Source organism: Saccopteryx leptura, chromosome 5, assembly GCF_036850995.1.
Source record: "Saccopteryx leptura isolate mSacLep1 chromosome 5, mSacLep1_pri_phased_curated, whole genome shotgun sequence".
In the NCBI taxonomy this organism is placed as follows: domain Eukaryota; kingdom Metazoa; phylum Chordata; class Mammalia; order Chiroptera; family Emballonuridae; genus Saccopteryx; species Saccopteryx leptura.
In genome coordinates, this window is record NC_089507.1 from 140,218,181 (window position 1) to 140,239,220 (window position 21,040).

The window sequence follows — 21,040 nt, forward strand, 5'->3', positions numbered from 1 at the left end:
ACCCGGGACTCCCGCACGCCAGGCCGACGCTCTATCGCTGAGCCAACCGGCCAGGGCCTCTGGATATATTTCAAAGGTAGATTCAAACGCATTTTCTGATTGACTGAAGTAGGATATGAAAAATGGAGTCAGGAAGACTCCAAAGTTTCTGGCTTTAGCAACTGGAGGCAGGAGCTGCCACTGACCATCACAGGAAAGCTGGGGAGGGCCTGAGACAGTGAGGGAGGGCTGAGGGCAGCTTTCAGCATGCTCAGTCTGAGAAACCATTAAACAACCCCGGAGGCCCTAGGCAGCTAAACAGAGAAGCTCAGAATCGGGGGATAGGCTGGGCGTGGGAACCGTGAGACCGGCACCTTCTCGGGGGAAGACCACTGGCATGGAGGTCAAGGGCAGAGAGCCTGAGCTTGATGTGGACGTCAGGGGCATCGTGTGCCAGCTCAGAGACATGAGGGAGACGCAGCATGGAGACTGAGGAGCACTGGCTGGGGGGTGGGTGGGAGTAAAATGGCAGGAGATGCAATTGCATGCAAGACAGAAAAGAATAAGATATTAACTACTGTTTAGTATATCCTTGCACATAAAAAGGATGTAAATCCTCCCATACAAAGCAGTGAGACAAAACTGAAGATCTTCTATCTGTCCTGGGAAAGTGCCTCCTGTTGCCTCTACAGCAGAAGGGAAGAATCCTCAGAGACCCGCCAGTCAGCCCCCCAGACGGGGAGCAAACGCTGCTGTCACCTTAGACAGAGGTGGGGAGCTGGTTTCCTCCCATCGCTTTCCTCAAACCCTTTTCTCCCTCCCTTTTCAATTCCTAGAGAAACTAATCTAATTTTTCCAGCTTAAAATCCTGAAACTTCTCTAAGCAGGCTAATACTTCTTACTAGTAAAACCTTCTTAAGCAAGGGATTGGAGACTTAGATTCGGTATTCACAGGGTAAGACTCGTGCTAAGGAGAATGGTGACCTCTTCCCTCCTGTCCACGCGGGAGTCTGCCCACCAGCAGTGCTGGGTCCGGATCCTGAGTCCAGCTTCCCAGAGCTCCACCAACAGTCCTGCCTTAAGAAGGCCTGAGCAGCTCTGTGCCACCGCTATTCCCTTTTAGATGACAAACTACCACTCCATGTCACTACACCAGTCCAGCTAATGGGCTGTCAGATCAGCACTGCAGGGCTTAAGAAAGCACATTTACATGCAGTATTACTGGTCTAAACATGTCCCCAAAGACAAAAATATGTTTTCATCGATGTTTTCTCTTAATACTTTTTATAAGATGTCACCACAGAATGCCTGCTACATAAATTGTGCATATCAGATTGCATAATTACTGGATCATTTCCGGATTTGCAGAGTACTGCTCTCTAGAACCCTGAAACCATCCATTCACTTATGTTGCTACCAACACGTTGATGAGGACCATTCCACTCCTCTCTAATTCCCTGTCACTGAATACTGTTTTTCTGCTCCATAGTGGGGGAGGGCAGAGGAAGGGTGTTCATCCTGTGTTCCTATCAAGAGCATGGGCAACAAAAGCTGATGTCTGAACACGCTCAGGAACTTTTAAGGGATTCATACAGTCTGATACTCATTTATGCTCTTGCCAAAAAACTTTAAATGAATTTACTTCTGAAATTGAAAAAAAATTAAACATTAAGTACCAGATAGGAAAATATTAAAAAACACGACTAAGGGTGACGACAGCCTTTGAAGTAGGGTCATTTCATTCTGTTTCTGAGATATCAAGGTAAGGAGATGGACTTTTGTCTGATGTATTACTTAACACGTTAACTCTATTTTAAATGGCACAAAGATACAGAATTATAAAAACCACTTTTATAAGCAGAGCTTACCACGAAAATGATCTTTTGTTGTTCCAGGAATAAAACTCCCAAAAGGGCTTTATCTCTTTAAGGATGCCACAGTCTGAACTGCTACGTATAGCAAACATTAAAGCTATGACCACGGTTTTCTTGTGTTCTTATCCCAGTGAAGAGATGACCAAATTTGTTCACTTAGCATTCAAATTAATCTGCTCCTCACATGGAATACTACAGTATTTCATGACAGCTAAACAAACCAACAGGATGCAATCAGGACTCCTTCCAGATAAGGCAGAGGTTACTTTCAAATATGTGTCTTCCCAGTTGGTTTAGCAACCAATAGGTTTCCTTCCCTGCTACTGGCATAGCGGGACACAAAGGACAGCTGGATATTTTAAGCCAGAGGACAGTAAACTTTTCCTGGAAAGGACCAGATAGTAAGTATTTTAGGCTTGTGGACCATGTGGGCTCTGTTGCAACTGTCCATCAACTCTGCTGTAGAGAAAAAAAGCAGCTATGTACAGACAATATGCACATGAATGAGGAGAGCTATATTCCAGTAAGACTTGATTTATGGATGCAGAAACTTGAATTTCATATAACTTCCACATATCATAAACATTATTCTTCTTTAGACTCTTTTCAAATATTAAAAGTGTAAAAACTACACTTAAGCTCATGATTTTTTTTTTTTTTTTGTGGCAGAGACAGAGTCAGAGAGAGGGACAGATAGGGACAGACAGACAGGAAGGGAGATGAGAAATATCAATTCTTTGTTGCGGTTCCTTAGTTGTTCATTGATTGATTTCTCATATGTACCTTGACCAGGGGGCTACAGCAGACTGAGTGACCCCTTGCTCGAGCCAGCGACCCTGGCCCCAAGCTGGTGAGCCTTGCTCAAACCAGATGAACCCGCACTCAAGCTGGCGACCTCGCGGTCTCGAACTTAGGTCCGCCACATCCCAGTCCAACGCTCTATCCACTGCACCACTGCCTGGTCAGGCTAAGCTCATGATTTGATCTGCAAGCCGAAGGCTGTCAACCCCTCTGTTGTAAGCCTTTTTTTCCCTTTTAACAGAGAGTCAGAGAGAGGGATTGACAGGGACAGACAGACAGGAATGGAGAGATGAGAAGCATCAATCATTAGTTTTTTGCTGCGCATTGCAACACTTTAGTTGTTCATTGATTGCTTTCTCATATGTGCCTTGACCAGGGGCCTTCAGCAGACCGAGTAACCCCTTGCTTGAGCCAGCGACCTTGGGTCCAAGCTGGTGAACTTTTGCTCAAACCAGATGAGCCGGCGCTCAAGCTGGCGACCTTGGGGTCTCGAACCTAGGTCCTTCTGCATCCCAGTCTGATGCTCTATCTACTGCGCCACTGCCTGGTCAGGCTCTGTTGTAAGCCTTTTTAAAAATCTCTCTGGCAAGCTTTGGGCAGAGGAAGTCTACAAATCTAGCTGTCCAGGTCTGTGAGCCTGGCTGTCAGGTGGGCTTCCTAAGATGCCACCCAGGTTTTGATGAACCCTATGTTTAAATCTGTATACCACTGGTGACAAATCCTAGGTAAGCCCTGCTGTCAACAATCTGAGAAGACAGTTTCCAGATGAGCTGGGGCTCTATGATGGCTGAAACAAGACCAGTTTCTAACAAGCAACTTCCCTGGTAGAAGTGCTGCATTCTCCTCCATGATCTCCAGATCAAGGTGTGGCTCAGGGTCCTAGAATCCTTGAGGGAGATTCTGAAACCACAGGCTGAAACCGAACCAGGTAAAGGTCGTGGCTGGTTCTGATCTCTCGTGCTTTTGCTGCACACGGCCTGCTAGACCAGCAGGCTGTCCTAACGCTGCATCTGCTCTGCCCAACCCCAGGGCAGCTCCCTTCTCACAGACTTCCTATGCTCTCAGGACCAGACTAGGAGGGTTGGGGTGGCCAGCGCTCCCAAAGGAGTAAGTACAGAGGACCAAGAGTGTTCGCACCCTTTCTTCTCTAGCCCGGGATCCCACTCAAAGGCTATTGTTGAGAGGAAGGAAAAGGGAAAAATGAAGGCTGCACTGTCCATTTCTATCTCTCTAAAGTAGAGTCTGGAATATGGGGTTCCAATACAGGACTCTGGATTTCTATGGAGCTCAATAACAACTTCTAGGTGGCAGGCTCTGGATATAGAATAAAAGAATCACTCACTATAGCCCAGGCCAAAGGGCTCAGAGCATCATCCTGATACCCAAAGGTTGCGGGTTTGATCCCCAGTCAGGGATCAAATGGATGTTTGATCAAATGGGAACAGATGGATGTTTCTCTCTCTCTCCCCCTCCCTCTCTCTTAAATCAATAAAAGTATTAAAAAAAATCTCTCGTTGTATAGTGGTTTTTGGAAGCTTTCTTTGGACCCCAGATAGTTATCTACAGTTCTAAATGAATACTGCTGCAATCAAAGCCTCCAAAATCTCACGATGGCTGTTTGTATGCAAAAGGCAGGCTTCCCAGTCCATAAATCTTGAAAACAATACTTACTGTTCTCTATGGTTGGATCGTAGGAATCAACAAATTGGCCTTCAACAAACTGAATTGTCAATGAGGATTTCCCTATAAAAGAAAGCAAGAGTTCAGACTGCATTGGCATTGCCAAGGTAAAAAAGTTTAACCTTACTATTTTACCAAAAAAACCCTTCACTGTAACAGATGAAGAAATGAAAGGTACTGGGAACAGAAAACAATTCCTTTAATTAGCTTTTAAGCAATTGCAAAATTTAAGCAAAAAGCTATTATGAAATGCTTTTGTAACATTAACAAATATTACTGACCAACAAGCACATCACATATTCTGTTAAAGGCAGACAACTCTTTAAATAAGATCTAAGCTAAGGTGATTTCCTCTAGTGTCCTTGAAATCTGTCTATTAATATTAATATGGGAATTAATAAAACATGATTAGTTTCTTTGGGCGTTTTCACATATGGCTATTAAGTGTTCCCAGGTACAGCTTTTAAAGAGGGTAATCTGAAAAAAGAAAAACAAAACACAATCTTTATTTAAAAAACTCGGTGAAGGCAGAAATTCTGTGTCCTCCATCCAGTATCAAAGGCTAGCAGTGTCCTGCACACAAAAGACAGTTAAGAACAAAATCACTGTGACCACTGAGCCTGTTACCAAGAACTCCTCGGTGGATGTGAAATTTCTACCAGAGGGCGTCAGAGCAGGGTCCTTAGGAAGAAACCGTGCAGGAACACAGTCCAGACCACCCGACCACCAGGAAACAGGAAGGCGTTCCTCCCTAACCCACCCCAATCCTTGCCCTCTCTGGTCCACCCTCAGAGTACTATGAAATTAAACGCGTGCTGCTGAACCAATTTCCATCTCCAAGGATACGCAGGGACAGCCAAGGAGAGTGGTTTGCTAACTTAAGTCCGTACTCCTGGGATTTCTGGTTCACTTGCTGCCCTGAAACCATGGAGAAGTGCAGTTTATGGGGGAACAAGGTTGTACTTAGGGATTTATCAACAAACTGGCGCAAAAGTAGGAGCTGCTGGGAGACAACTAGAAAACCTCAAAATTGATAGGCTTATTTATTCCTCACAATCAGCTAAATACCAAGTTTATGGTGTTTCCAGAACTACTGACCACTGAAATTGTTCTCCACAAGAGCTTTTGAAAATTACATGTTACTTGCCTGCTTAAAATCCTCATTGTGATTAGAATACATTCTCAGCTTTGAACCACGGCCCACGAGAACAGGCCCTCCCCCTCTGTGCAGGGCCTGCTCACCCACCTAACCTCATTGGCTACCCCCCCCCATCATCGCACTATCCAGTCACATCTACTGTCCCTGCCAAGTTCCTACAGCCTCGGCACGCCGCCTTTGTTCTAGCCAACCTGCAGATCTCTGAAGGCATGACTCACTTTGTTATTATTCTAGTCTGTGCTCAAATGTCCCTTCTTTAGAGGTGCTGTAGCTAAAGCTACCCCTTCTAAGTGGCACCCACTCCCTGATGGCACTCGATCATACCACCCTGTTTTATTTCTTTTAGTGCCTGAGGTTATATGAAATAACCTTAATTGGTCAATTAGTCTTTGGAGACCCAGCAGACAGGTTTCTGAACAAATGAATGAAATTTAAAATCAGACCTCCAAAGGGCACTCTCATACATTCAGATACTACAAAAGATCTCAATTTTATAAATGTGACTAGGAAACAGTTCAACAGAAATGAAGAAACAACTGTCTGGTACTTATCAGTACCCAAGCATGGGCCTGTCAGACCAGATCCCATCACTGCTCAGGAACTATGCACATTTCAGAAGAATCATGTTCAAAAAGAGACCACGTTATGTAAGCTGGCTCATAAAGAGGCATGTAGCTCAAAATATAGAAAACCTGTTCTATGTAACAAAAATATCAATAAAAAACCCTTTTATATTCGCAAAACTGAAAAATGTTAAAGATTAAGAAAATTCTTATTTACACCAAATGCTACTGCTTTAAAACAAAAGATGTTTGATTAGGAAGAAGAGAAAAGAACTTTCTTTAGGGCTTCTGAGGAATACTCCAGGCACTCTGGTGGGCTTCTGACCCCCTTAGGTAGGATAAGGGTCTTTTTTTAGGGGTGAGGATGTTACAAATGGAAATAAGTAAAGGAAGAAATAAGATCATTTCCCCCCCTAAAGATAAATGGGCAAGAGTTACCTTACAAAGGTTTTTATTTTATAACTCTTTTGGAAGCAGACCTAAATTAAAACCAGTAAGGAAAGGGGCTAAGTGTCACAGAAGTGAAAGCTCCCTAACAGCGGAGGGAAACAAGTAGGAGGTACTGGATTAGAAGGCTCTCTAATACCCAACAGCCTTACCAGCAAGCATGAAGGGAGGGGGAAATAGCTTCAGACTCAGTGCGTGACATTTAGGAAGCCACAACCAAATTGAAAAGAAAGTTATACACATGAAACAAGACAGCATGAGATAAATGGAGTTAACTCATTTAAAAAGGGGACCACATTTTAAACATAGAATTATTGTGCCTGACCAGGCGGTGGAACACTCAGGTTCAAAACCCTAAGGTCGCTGGTTTGAGTGCGGTCTGACCAGCTTAAGTGCAGGGTTGCTGCTTGAGCATGGGATCATAAACATGACCCCATGGTTGCTGGCTTGAAGCTCAAAGGTTGCTGGCTTGAGCAAGTAGTCACTTGCTCTGCTGTAGCTCCTCAGTCAAGGCACATATGAAAAAACAATCAATGAACAACTAAGGTGCCCCAATGAAGAATTAATGCTTCTCATCTCTCTCCTTTCCTGTCTGTATCTGTCTCCCCCCCACCCACAATTATTGTTACATATCCAAAGGAGGCTTCCTCATTTACATCACAAAGGGCAGAAATTATCTGACAGGCTAAATTCACATTTAAATTGAAAACACAAGCAATCATTCTGGCAGAAGCAGACAACGTAGTCCAACCCAGATTACAAAAGAAGGTGACAGCAAATTCTCATCTTTGCCAGTAACTGGGACACCAGAATTGAAACTCCCAGTCTGTAGGGAACAAGCTGGATTTCTCAATGGTCCTGGGAGAAAGAGCCAATTCATTAGCAGAAGTGGGACTGAAGAAAAGCTAGGTTTCCCTTGGGCCTCTCCTCTACTGAACTTTCCCCGACAGGGAGATCATTATTTATTTACATTAAGAAGGGATATGACAGTGGTTTTCTGCCGTTTCCATTGAAAGCAGAATTATCAGGCAACTAGTGTTGAAATTTTTACGTGTCAGCACTAAATGATAATTCCTCTTAGTAAATAAACTCCACTGTGCACAGCGTCCTCCATTCCAGTGCTAGCCATTGTGGCCCTTAGGGACATCACTGTCCTGCAGGGCAGTAGTAACCCAGAGCTCTCAATCACAGTCTCTAATGCGTTGGCCTGCAGAGGCAGAAGGCCTGGCTGACCTACAGCAAGTTATATCCTCCACCTGATCACCTTTCACACCTTCCCCCATAACAACCTCGTACACTTACTGGGCCTTTGTCCCTGTCACGCTCACATTCTGGAACACCAACTATTTCCTGACAGTGTTTCAGTAAGGCCCATGCACTCAGAGGCTCCTAAATTTGTATAACCTGGGGAGCCTGCGACTTCAGACCGGCTCGGACAGTGTTATGACAACACTACAGGAGCAAGTGGAAGCAAGCTGCAAGACAGCACACACACAGACAGACGTGTTTATCAACACACAGAAGCAAATCACTCTCCTGATGACACAACGCATTACTATGAAAGGTTTGACAAGTCTCAGTATCCCAAATTGATTCAAAATACTCTTTTCCTCCAAACTAAAAACCACCTTAACTTTAAAAATCATAAAAATTATTTTTAAAAAGTTTCCTCTAAACTTTACCAGGTAAAAATAGTACTGTTACATACATTTTTACAAGGATAATATGATACAGTAAGTGTTCTTGTCTAGTATTTTTACTACCGAAGATCTACTTTCAAGATTGTTGACTAAGTCATATACTTCATGATCATTGCAAAATAGGTCCTGTTTACATAAAATACTTGAACGGTTTTCTGATGAATTCTGAAGGAGCTTGTGAGCTTATTCTCCTAAAAAAATTACGACGTGTATGTTAGCGCCTTCCCCTCCACACCCATACACTGCCCCATGCCTTGTTACTGGGTACAACAGGGAGGGGCAGGTCTCCCTTGGTAACCAGTCTACCAAGCTGCTGGCAGAGGGCCCGTCAGGACCCCAGCTATGTATGTGGCGCACAGCCCATTGCAGCAACTGCTTTCACTTTCACCTCCAATTCTTAACATCACCTGATAAGAGCTTTGATGTCCACGTACACAGGTGGTCTAAACAGCTTAGCTTCAAAGCTCACAGATACTGCAACTGCGCCGGACCAGCCTGGCTCCTAAAATTGGTGCGGAATTAAGGAAACATACTTATTAAGAAAAATGGGAACAGGAGGACCCCTCAAATACTGATGGCAATATCCGAATGCCCCATAGCCCCAGTTTGCTTTATTATATAGCAAATCAAGAAAGTCCTTGATACAGGCCCTGGCCGGTTGGCTCAGCGGTAGAGCGTTGGCCTGGTGTGCGGGGGACCCGGGTTTGATTCCCGGCCAGGGCACATAGGAGGGGCGCCCATTTGCTTCTCCACCCCCCCCTCCTTCCTCTCTGTCTCTCTCTTCCCCTCCCGCAGCCAAGGCTCCATTGGAGCAAAAATGGCCTGGGCGCTGGGGATGGCTCCTTGGCCTCTGCCCCAGGCGCTAGAGTGACTCTGGTCGCTGCAGGGTCGGGCGCATGCAGGAGTCTGTCTGACTGTCTCTCCCCGTTTCCAGCTTCGGAAAAATACAAAAAAAAAAAAAAAAGAAAGTCCTTGATACAAAGTTACACATCCAAGGCTAAAACAGGAACTCTCCCAAGGCATAAACAGGATGCACTAGTGAAATCTACCAACATCTGAAAACAAACAAAGAGTGAGAGGAAGGGCATGTAAATTGCTTCCAGCAACCCAAGGAAGCAAGTGAAGTGGGTGCAAGTACTCAGAATAGCCAATATGGAGGTGGAGGGGGGAGAACTTAGCCTTTTGCTAAGCCTCGAATCTACAGTGGCTTTCTGCCATTTACGGTCTACAACAGGGGTCCCCAAACTTTTTACACAGGGGGCCAGTTCACTGTCCCTCAGACCGTTGGAGGGCCGGACTATAAAAAAACTATGAACAAATCCCTATGCACACTATACATATCTTATTTTAAAGTAAAAAAACAAAGTGGGAATGAATACAATATTTAAAATAGAGAACAAGTAAACTTAAATCAACAAACTGACCAGTATTTCAATGGGAACTATGCTCCTCTCACTGACCACCAATGAAAGAGGTGCCCTTTCCGGGTGTGCGGCGGGGGCCGGATAAATGGCCTCAGGGGGCCGCATGTGGCCCGCGGGCCGTAGTTTGGGGACCCCTGGTCTACAACATGCAACCAAAAACTGCCTCAGCGCCCCTTCAGTGACCCACCTCAGAGCACACCAGGATGTAGTTGCCACCAGGGAGGCGCCACCCCCAATACCTGCATCTGCACGTGCCAATCAGTAAGCAAGGCTGCAGCACTCTGCCTGTGCCCCTCTGACTCCCAGAATCCAGCCCAGACCATTTCTGGAAGCAAGTTTCCCCACCAGATCGTGAAATCCAGACACTGTTATAACCAGCACTGTTTTCAAAGAAACGGAAACACCAGAGTAGAATGTAAATAAGAATATGTTATGAAACTTCTGATCAGTTATACACATGCTCATGATCGGGTAGCACAGCAAAACATATTTCTTATGACAGGCTACAGTAGGAAAGGTTAGAAATATGCTCCTCTAAACTATTATAGCCTGAGTCTCCAACCCCACCACTGCCTGCCCGATCAGTTTAAGGCCCAAAATAAAGTCCAGTCTGCTAGTCTTTTGTCAGAGCCTCCCATTTTCTTTCTCTGGGCCCCCCAGTAAATCAATGACCCTGACCTAACTGCTTGCTTTGCTGAGCCTTTTGGACCCAGCTGCAGAAAAGCCCTACACCCACGTAGAGGCTGGCGACCGCCCTTGACCTCCAGCCCACGACTCCCTGCTACAGCAGTGCCCTGTCCGAGCAGTGTCACAGAGAAACTCGTTACAAATTCCCAAATCCCACCCAAACCTACAGGATGAGAGTATCAGCAGCCCCCCACCCCTTCTGCTGCACACTAAAGTTTAAATCTCCACAGGCCAAAGCTCAGATTTAAGGGATCACTCTGATCTCCTACTGCCTCCAGGGTGTTCCCAAATTCTCCAGTCCCCTCCTGCAGCTCGAACAGTAAGCACTTACAGAACACCTCACATGGGCCAGGCACTAGGTCACAGCCATGACAAAGAGGTGGTGCCTAACCTCAGAGGCAACCTGCTATGACCACCTCTGTCTTCCCCACACCCTTGTCTGGCTCCCTTGTAGAGCAGACAATGAGAACGAGAAGAACAAGCCCCAGGTAGTGCAGTGCTGCTCCACAGCCTGGCCCTCTGTCCACTATCCCAGGTGTCAAGGAAGAGGGCAGAGTGACCTTCCTCCCACAGAAGCTGCTCCTGCCCCTCTAGCTCCAGACCCCGTTCCCCTCTGGTCTCCTCTAACCCTGCCCCTCTTGAAATGGCTGCGGACAGTCTTGGTTTCTCCATCATTCCATGTGCTTTGTTCGCAGTACCTCTGAAATATTTAACCATCTTTCAAAGTCCAAGGTGGTGTACTGACCTGGTTCTCCCCTTGCTCTGTGGTACAGAAAGGTCTCGTTGGACACCGCAGCTGTTGGGAATACATGCTTAACCATGAACGTGAGTACACTTTACAAAAGTGACCTTGGTCACATCACTTCAAGGCCCAGTCTACTAACTACCAAAATTAAATGCACCCATGGATGCCTGGCTGGCGGTGGCGCAGTGGATAGAGTGTCAACCTGGAACGCTGAGGTTGCCCAGTCAAGGCACATAGGACAAGCATAGAACTAAAGTGAAGCAACTATGAGTTGATACTTCTCGCTCCCCACTCCCCTGTAAAAGCAACAAATCTTTAAAATAAATAAGTAAATAATAAATAAACGCATGCACCCATGGAGATGCATCTGACCTGCGTGGCCTGTAGCTCTCAGACCTAGTACCTGAACAGTGTGTGGAGTCTGGTTTGAGAAGCCTCAGGGAAAATGTCAGGTAAATAGAGGATATGAGACTTTCCATTTCCACCAAGCCCCTGGGGGTGCTGCTCCACAAAGTCCTCCAGTGTCCATTGCTGGTTCTCAAATTCAGCTGTGCTCTGGCATCACCGAGAAAATTCTCAAAACTATGCCTGAGTCTCACGCCAGTAATTCTGAATTAATGAGTGCAGGGTGCAGCCACCACCTGATAGCCAAGGTCAAGGATGGCTGAACAAAAAATATTCAGTCAACCCTGAGTCTTCCATTTATGCACGTAAATGCCTTTCCTTACTGTTTAAGACAGTTAAACTGATTTGCAAAACATTTCCTAAGTGATTACAATATTAACTGTACTATTAAAACAAAATTGTAATATCTTTTTATGAGCATCACTCCTATTTGCTAACTTTGTATTTTACAGAGATAGGAGCCCTCTGCTTTAAAGAACCTTACATATCACTTGACTTCACACCCACACTTCTGTGATAGAACCGAGACATGAAATCCCTCCAGGGACCTGGGTCTTTGTGAGAGACAGGCACCAGTGACGTCCTCCTAATGGACTTAAGTAGTCTTAAGATGCCAAGGCAGACACCTGCAGGAAGCTGATGACCACAAGGGCCATGTTTTGTGTGTGTTTAGGATAGGGTGGCAGCTGGGACAGGACACAATCACCAATTCCTACCAGGAGCCTTGCACTCCCCACAAGAGGACCCTGGGACTGGGGACAGATGAAGGCTGGTGAGAAAACCCAAGACACGGGCGGGCACAGGTGGGAGGACAGGGAAATCCAAGCAAACACGAGCCTGCAGTCCCAGGTTCCCGGTCACATGCAGAACTCCGTTACAAGAAAACACACCTATCAAAATAATTGGAACAGGTGAAATCAACTTTATAAAGGTCTGCCAAAAACTAACAAAATATGCATTTCCAAAGAGATTGTAAGTATCGTGTCTTTTTTAAATTCCTAAAAAAAAAGAGACAAAACAGAATCAAGTGAATTTGAAAAAAAAAATTTCCACAAACATTTTAAAAGAATGTTAAAAAAAACCTAAGTAACACCTTTTTAAGTGAATTCCTACTATTCAACATAAAATACAGACCAGCATACATTTCAAGGAAATAATGGAATAATTTGTGGTCATCCTCACAGGGCAAAAACTAGTCATCACATAATCATCATCTTTTTCCATTTTTAAGATTCCATTTATTCTAAGACATGCCATCTGTGAATGGCAGATTTGAGGGGTAGGGGTTAGTAAATTAAAATTAGAATATACCCTGGCTTCAGAAACATTAAAACACAAAAAACAAGCATCACAGAACTGAGGAAATGTAATAATTGGCAGAAACAATATAGTGGGTAAGGGTTCAGGATCTGAACTCATTATGGTATGAAACACAGCTCTGTATCTAGAAGTTACCCATTCTGTGCCTTGAATCCTCATGCTTGTGATGACTAAATGGAACCATAAAATAAGGCAAAGTACCCGGCACCAATCACGTGCTCAACAAATGGCTATTAAATTCTAGTATTGCACTCTAAAGTCAAGAAAGCTTTCCCTAGATTATGATCAACACAGTCCACCTTGAGTCCAAGACACTGACTGAAATTCTGTTACATGGGTAATTCTGAAAAAGATGTCAATAAAATTAATATTTGACTGCCACCCTAGAAGCACCCTATCATAACAGTGAGAAAGGCATTCATATGAAAAGTTGAGCTCTACTGTATGTAAACTATACCTCAATAAAGCATAAAAAAAGGGAAGGCATTTACTGTTTTTTTTTTTTTCCCTAAGCAGAATAGGATGGTGCTGATCAGCTATGTGACAACAGGCTGTTTTCCCTGAGTCTGTGTCCTCATTGGGAAGATGGAGATAATGACAGCACCTACCTTACCTTCCAGGTAGCTGTGAGGATTAAATGAAATACATGTAAAATATCTGGTATGTGATGTCATTCTAAGTAATGCTTTTAAGACAAATACAATCTGCTTAGGAGAAAAAGGCATTCTAATAATTATACCTAATAAATCTGAAATACAAGAAAATGACATACAGCAATAACTACTTCAGCTAAAGCAGTGGTCCCTAACACCCACTAGGAGGCACTCCAGCTTTCATGGTGGGCGGTAGTGGAGCAACCAAAGTATAAATAAAAGGATAGATTTAACTATAGTAAGTTGTTTTATAAAGATTTATTCTGCCAAACTTAGCGAAAATCCAACATAAAGTACTTGGTAAGTAATTATTATTATATGCTTTAACTTGCTGTAACTCTGCTTTATACATTTTATAAAGTTAAATTACTTCCCTACTTTATAAATCACCATTACTGTGGAACTGGTGGGCGGTTAGAAAATTTTACCACTAACAGAGATACAAAAGTGGGCAGTAGGTATAAAAAGGTTGACTACTAGCCTGACCAGGCGGTGGCGCAATGGATAGAGCGTCGGACTGGGATGCAGAGGATCCAGGTTCGAGACCCCAAGGTCATCGGCTTGAGCATGGGCTCATCTGGTTTGAGCAAAAGCTCACCAGCTTGGACTCAAGGTCGCTGGCTCGAGCAAGGAGTTACTCGGTCTCCTGAAGGCCCATGGTCAAGGCACATATGAGAAAGCAATCAATGAACAACTAAGGTGCCCCAACGAAAAACTAATGATTGATGCTTCTCATTCATCTCTCTCTGTTCCTGTCGGTCTATCCCTCTCTCTGACTCTCTATCTCTGTCCCTGTAAAAAAAAAAAAAAAAAAGGTTGACTACCCCTGAGCTAAAGCTTCAAAATAACATAAAAATCAATAGGAAAACATGCCCCCTTGGCCCTGGCCGGTTGGCTCAGTGGTAGAGTGTTGGCCTGGCGTGCAGAAGTCCTGGGTTCGATTCCCGGTCAGGGCATACAGGAGAAGCGCCCATCTGCTTCTCCACCTCTCCCCCTCTCCTTCCTCACTCTCTCTTCCCCTCCCGCAGCCAAGGCTCCACTGGAGCAAAGTTTGCCCAGGCGCTGAGGATGGCTCTGTGGCCTCTGCCTCAGGCGCTAGAGTGGCTCTGGTCGCAACAGAGTGACGCCCCAGATGGGCAGAGCATTGCCCCCTGGTGGGCATGCCGGGTGGATCCCGGTCAGGCGCATGCGGGAGTCTGTCTGACTGCCTCCCCGTTTCCAGCTTCAGAAAAAAAAAAATAAATAAAAATAAAAAAATAAATAAAAACATGTCCCCTTAAAGCGGAAAATCAGCATCAGTTTCTCTGCTGCTGCGGAACAAAGCGCCCCAGACTCAGTGGCTGAAACCAACACCTGCTTCCTGTTCCCAATGCGCCAGTCAAGGCTGCACTCTCTGGTCCTCTGCTGGCCTTGCGGTCCTTCCTCAGCAGGCAAGCTGACGGTGGTGGCCAGAGCTAGGCTCACCTGGGCCTCCTGGACCTGCTTCCTTGCCAGCGTGCTCTCCCAAGGTCCCTCCCGCATGTAACTGGCCCCAGCATGTGACCCTACAGCAGGCCACTGTCCAGGTGTGCCGTGAGCCGGCCTGAGCGCAGGAAGGCACTTTTCTGGGGCTACCAGCAAGATGAATGCTGAGAAATGGACCAAGTGTGCAAAGAGCAGGGAGACTGCAAAATCCCTTGGGCTCCAAGTGGACTGCGTCCTGAATCTATCACTGATATATGTGCAGTTCTGCCGAAAGCGGTGCTGTGGGTGCAGCTTCTGCGGGGGGTGGGGTTGTGGTGTATGTACACATTCATGTATACAGCAGTCTCCAAGAAAGCTTTTCAAAATCACACCTCAGCATTCTAATTTAAAAGGGGTGTGTGAGGTGTTCCTGTGTGTTCTCAGTGTGCCCCAGGACTCTCACACAGACCCACCCCGTGTTTCCTCCACATAGAGGACAGACGTGGGCATGTAAGGCAGGTAATTCAAATTGTAATTCTTCACCACAACCTACATGCGAGACTGTTTTAGGAGCTTACAGAATGTTTTTGCATAAATTATCTTTTGTGCCTTTGAGTGAAGCAGGGTTGACATCATCTTCTTTCTTACACCTCATTCCCAATTTTTTAAAAACAGACGTTAGAAGAGGAAAAAAAAAAACTACAGTGCAATTATCACTACAAAGACAAAAGAATAACCAAGTAAAACCAGTTCATAAAATTATTGCTCATTCAAATGGTTATTGCTATCAAGCACTATGCTTCCAGATATATCCCACTGAGAATATGAGACATAAGTTTATAACATGAAGATCTAAGTTACATAAATGAAAGAATTTATTTATTAACTGATGGTTATTAAACTAAGGAAAAAAAATGCTGCCAAGAAAGGCCATGAAACTCTTTCCCTAAAGATGATTAAAACAGGATATTTGTCTGTATAGGGCTAGTTAGAAATAAAGCCAAGTTGACAGGCAAGGGGACAGACGGGGTAAGCTGCAGAAAGTTAAATATTTGGCTACAATAAAGAGTGATTTTTGCTAGATGTGTGGCCACAACTGGGGAGAAGGCCGAGGGTCATGGTGAGAAAGCTGGAGAAAGCGAGACAAACCCTCACATTTTAACACAATCTTTAGCATATTAAAGAGCATGGAGTTTAAGACTAATCAAAACTAGTCATAACAGAAGATTAGGACTATAAAGTCATACAAAGCATCTCCATCAGTCAGCATGAATGGTTATTTATAAGATGATTTCTTCAGGAGTTCTTCCAAGTTTGCACTGGGCCCCTGCGGACATCCATGCCCTACTACGGACCTGGGTTGCCTGCTGGCCAGCAGCATGGCCACATGAGGGGTGGGGTGGGGGTGAACACCTGGAAGGCGGTCAGTCCTGAGATGGGTCATAGTATAAATATACACAAGATTCGAAAATTTAGCATAAAACATGTAAAATGTCAATATCTATTACATACTGAAATGATACTATTCTGGACAAACTGGGCTAAATTATATTAAATTAATTTCATCTGTTTCTTTTTATGTGCTTAATGTGGCTATTAGAAAGCTTTAAACCCCACATGTGGCTTGCATTACATATCTATTGGACAGTGCTTCCCTATACCACAGTTGAAGGGACCAGGAACATCCTACTTGTGTAAACTTAGCTATGAGAAACACTTCCACAGAGGTCCAAGAAATGGAAGGCATTATTATTTTGTCCAATATTACAGGATAATGCTCACCCAAAAACATGGTCAGAGTAAGAAAACAATTTATCTCATGAAATACACTCACATGTTTTCGTGGCACATTATTGCAGAATGAGAAGGTCTAGACATGGAGCCCCAATCCCCTTCCCCCAAGCAGGAAAACATCAACGCCCCATAGCTGGACAGGATCCCTCAGCACCCCTCCCAGGCGCAGTAAGCAGTGTGCAGGGGCCAAGGAGGTCTTGCGACTTCCTTTATTGCCAGGCAACAGGGACAAAACCCTGCAGCATGAGGGGATGCTGGGGCAGACCCTCGGGTGACATGAAAATCTGGAACAAGCACACTCCCAGAAGCCCGCTTCAGGAGCAGCCACTTGTCTCTTGGACCACAGGAATGACAAGGCAAGAAGGTGGACCTGACACCCCAAATCCTGGTCCTCTTCTTATTTAGCCAGTGACACAATACCCACTCTGGCACGCATGCTAACCACCTGAAGGTTATCCGCAACATCTCCCGCACTATGAAGTCTAACTGATTCTTCCTCTAGGTACGTCTCAGTCTGTCTCCTCTTCATCTCACTAGCACTACACTAGTCATGACAGCTGCGTGGCGAGCTTCAATACGTGTCCTGCCACCTCCAGTCCGAATGCCTTCACCCACCACACAGAGCAGTGGGAGGGACCCTCTCGGGGATGCAAGACAGGCTCAGTAGATTACAGGCAGGGGCCAAATCTGTACACCTATGAACCAAGAATAAGAATGGTTTTTACATCTTTAAGTGATTGAAAAGAATACTTCATGCCACGTGAAAACAAGATAGGATTCAAACGTCAGAGCTGGTAATAAAGTTTTATTGGCATGCAGCCCCACCCATTAGTTTATGTATCATCTGTAACTGCTGGGCTACAGAAGACACGTGAGTCTTGTGACAGAAGCCACGTGGCCAACAAAGCCTGACATGTTTACTATCTGCCCTTTAACAGAAAAAATTTGTCAATCCTGGTATAGACAATTATCTTATTTCCTTCTTAAAACTCTTTAATGATTGGCCATTGTTTCCAGGGAAAAGCCTAATACTTAGCAGGACTTTGGTTGGCACACAGATGAGTCCGATGTGACCTCGTTGCCATTCACACATTTTACTCTGCTCCTCATTCACCAGTTCAGACACATGGCCTTTTTCCCACTCCTCCCCAGTGCCAAGCTCCCTCTCACCCTAGGTGGTCTGCCCTGCTCCTGCCTCATGGCCCCACCTTCTGCCTGGCCAACCTGAGCTTTAACGAGTTTGCTAGAAACAATTCTCCCACCCCACCAGTGGTGATGTTAGCTCTCCTTTGGATTTTTTCTCTCAAAGTATTTATCCAAACTGTTTTTAAATAATAACCTGTGTTATCATCTAGAGCAGTGGTAGTCAACCTGGTCCCTATCGCCCACTAGTGGGCGTTCCAGCTTTCATGGTGGGCGGTAGCGGAGCAACCCAAGTATAAATAAAAAGATAGATTTAACTATAGTAAGTTGTTTTATAAAGATTTATTCTGCCAAACTTAGCAAAAATCCAACATAAAGTACTTGGTAAGTAATTATTATTATATGCTTTAACTTGCTGTAACTCTGCTTTATAAATTTTATAAAGTTACTTCCCTACTTTATAAATCACCATTACTGTGGAACCGGTGGGCGGTTAGAAAATTTTACTACTAACTGAGATACAAAAGTGGGTGGTAGGTATAAAAAGGTTGACTACCCCTGATCTAGAGTGTTACAGAATGCTGGCTCTGAAGCCCCTGCTTCCATTCAAACCTCTGCTCAGCCCCTTAGTAACTGACCTCGGCCAAGTCACCTAACTTGTGTGGGGCTGCTTCCTTAGCTGCAAAGTAGGCAAAGTAACAGTACCTATTTGTAAGAGTTCAAGGTTGCCCCACACCGGTAAGTACAGCGGCTTACCATGAAGCCCTGAGAGTGGACATCAAAAGTGCCCCAAGCTTTGTGACTAAGTACATGGTCATGAACGCCTATTAGAGTAACATGTGACAATCTGCACACTGTCCTCTCCAGACTCTGGGGAACTGAGGTCCTCTGAATGGGTGAATGACAAAGCCCTAGCTCTTCCCTGAGGAAATATGCAAACGTCTCAGCTCACGAGCTCCAGGGTAGAGCCCTCTCAGCTGGCATGCTCCTCAACACGGCCCACTTGGACCGGAGAGAATGCCCACCAGTTCCAAGTTCACAGTGAGAAGACGCCAACTGTAGTAGATCGCCCAGAACTAACCCAGGCTCCCGGCCTGAGTGCACACGCACACGAGAGTCACGCAGAAACACAAATACAGGGCTTCCATCCATGGCCGGTTTCCCCGTGGCCTCCCGGACCCCAGCAGCAGCTGCAGTGCTCTGTCACATAGCTCGCGTGTCTCAGTGTTGGGCACCCCTGTCCTGGTGAGACTGAGCCACACAAACCAGGTCAGAAATCACTATACCCAATCCAGCTACTTCCTAGCAGACCGGAAATTCCAGTGTTTTCCCATTTCCGCTAACACTACAGAGGGTCCTAATTTACCTTGTTGTGTCCAGTGTACCAAGTTCATTTTGAACCCCTTCCCTTCTCGATGTTAAGCCAAAATGGCTGCATTCTGCCACTTACATTTTAATTCAGTCATTCATACAAGTCATGAATCAGAATCAAGAGAACATGTATTTTAAAATATTCTCTTTAAAATACATTCCAAATGTGATTGAGATTTGAATAAAGCAAACCATCAGCCAGATGCATTTACATCTAAGACATGTGAGTCTTAGAAAATCATTTCCCTTTCATAAAACTACATTAACTGTGAAAGCCAGGATCTCCGTGCCCAGTGCTCTCAAATTATTTACCACACCATCACGGAGTCACCACCCAACTCTTAATCTTGTAAAAAGCAGGATTATGTATCTTGTTAAAATACCAATTTGTTTAAAAATTCCCTCCTCTCCAGTCTCTCTGTAAGGAAGTAAGCACAGAGAAATGGGGGAGGGTGGCAGGGAGGTGAGGGGAACTCAATTACACTACAGTCACAACACCAACCACCAAGGACAGGCAGGAGTTACCTTTATTAGGACCCTGAAATCAACCTACACCCACTGTCCACAGAGCCCAACACAGGTTTCTAGAACGTCCATGCTAGACCAGTACCAAAATCTTCAAATTCCAATGTCCTCCATGGAACTTTTTTTTTTTAAACAGAACTAATTAAACATTTTTAAATGTACAGGAGTGGGCCTAAGCACATTTACTGTTGTGATACAAATAATACAATTAATAAGTGATAATACAAGAATAAAGTTTCACATACTCATAATTGTAAATCTACTTTTGCCCACCCCTGTACATTTAAGAATATTTAAATACTATACCAGGGCCTTTGTGTTTTGAGATGTAAAGTTATGTTTCTAATTCAAATAACTCATGTTAAAGGTACCCCAGCAGTTTGCATTCTGATAGTTACCAGTTTAAGACAGGTTTCTCTAGCAATGGTTAAGATTTAACTTAGTTCTTCAGGATCAACTAGAAACAAGAAAAAAGGTTCTCTCAAGTGTGGTCACTACAGATTTCATAATGCTTTAACTTGCATAATTGTGTCCAAGTTCAGTTGTGATTTAGTCACATAACTAAATACAACCTACTCACAAACAATATTAAAATCACTAACTCCTTATTCTAGGCCTAAACGAAGGAAGTGGTGTACATTTTGACGTTATAATCACAGGCAGAAATGGCCGTTTCTCATTTTGTGATACTACTGTTTTTACTTTCATCCACATACCTGTATTTGAACCATGTTAGTATTAGTATGTAGGTCCTGTGCATACTGCTTCCCTTGTCCATATTTATTATTTTGGGGGAGGTGCGCCCTTACCAGGTCAGAAACACCACACCCCGAATTTCACCCCAAAGGCCCAATTAATCAGTTTGCAATGTCCTAACCCTCCCCAGGCATTAGGAACGCACTGCTCACCACTCAGAAGGAGTGGCTCCCAAACACTGCCGCCAGGCCCTGCGAACTCCCGCCCAATCTCCCTTCCTACCCACCTCCTTACATGGCAGTCCCCCCCTTCTGTCCCCAGCCTGTCAAGCCCTTCCTGCCTCCCCAGGCCTGTGGCAGTCACCACAGCAGTTGGGATGCTGTGGGTCTCACTTCACCTCTGCACAAAAGTGAGGAGCCTAAGAATGCCAAGATACTGCTATGCCTTTTCCATTGTGTTCATACTTGTACTAATGGTGCAAAGCAGCAGTGGGCACACCGTCAGCCTGGTACCCTCAGCACAAACCATGACCGTGGGAACAAACTGTAGCAGAAAGCCGCTATTTTTCACTACCATGTACTTATATTGAGGGAAAAAAAGCCATTTTCAATGAACAGTGTCCTCGAGGAAG

General features: G+C 44.7%; 1 protein-coding gene across 1 annotated transcript in view; it reads right to left on the minus strand.

Moving 5' to 3' along the window:
* The window catches only part of RHEB (Ras homolog, mTORC1 binding), a 40,959-nt gene that overhangs the window by 12,198 nt on the left and 7,721 nt on the right, over positions 1 to 21,040 (minus strand). The window contains exon 2 of the mRNA XM_066385330.1: positions 4,326 to 4,397. Within this exon, the coding sequence (XP_066241427.1) occupies positions 4,326 to 4,397 (72 nt within the window). The remainder of the gene's footprint in view (positions 1 to 4,325; positions 4,398 to 21,040) is intronic.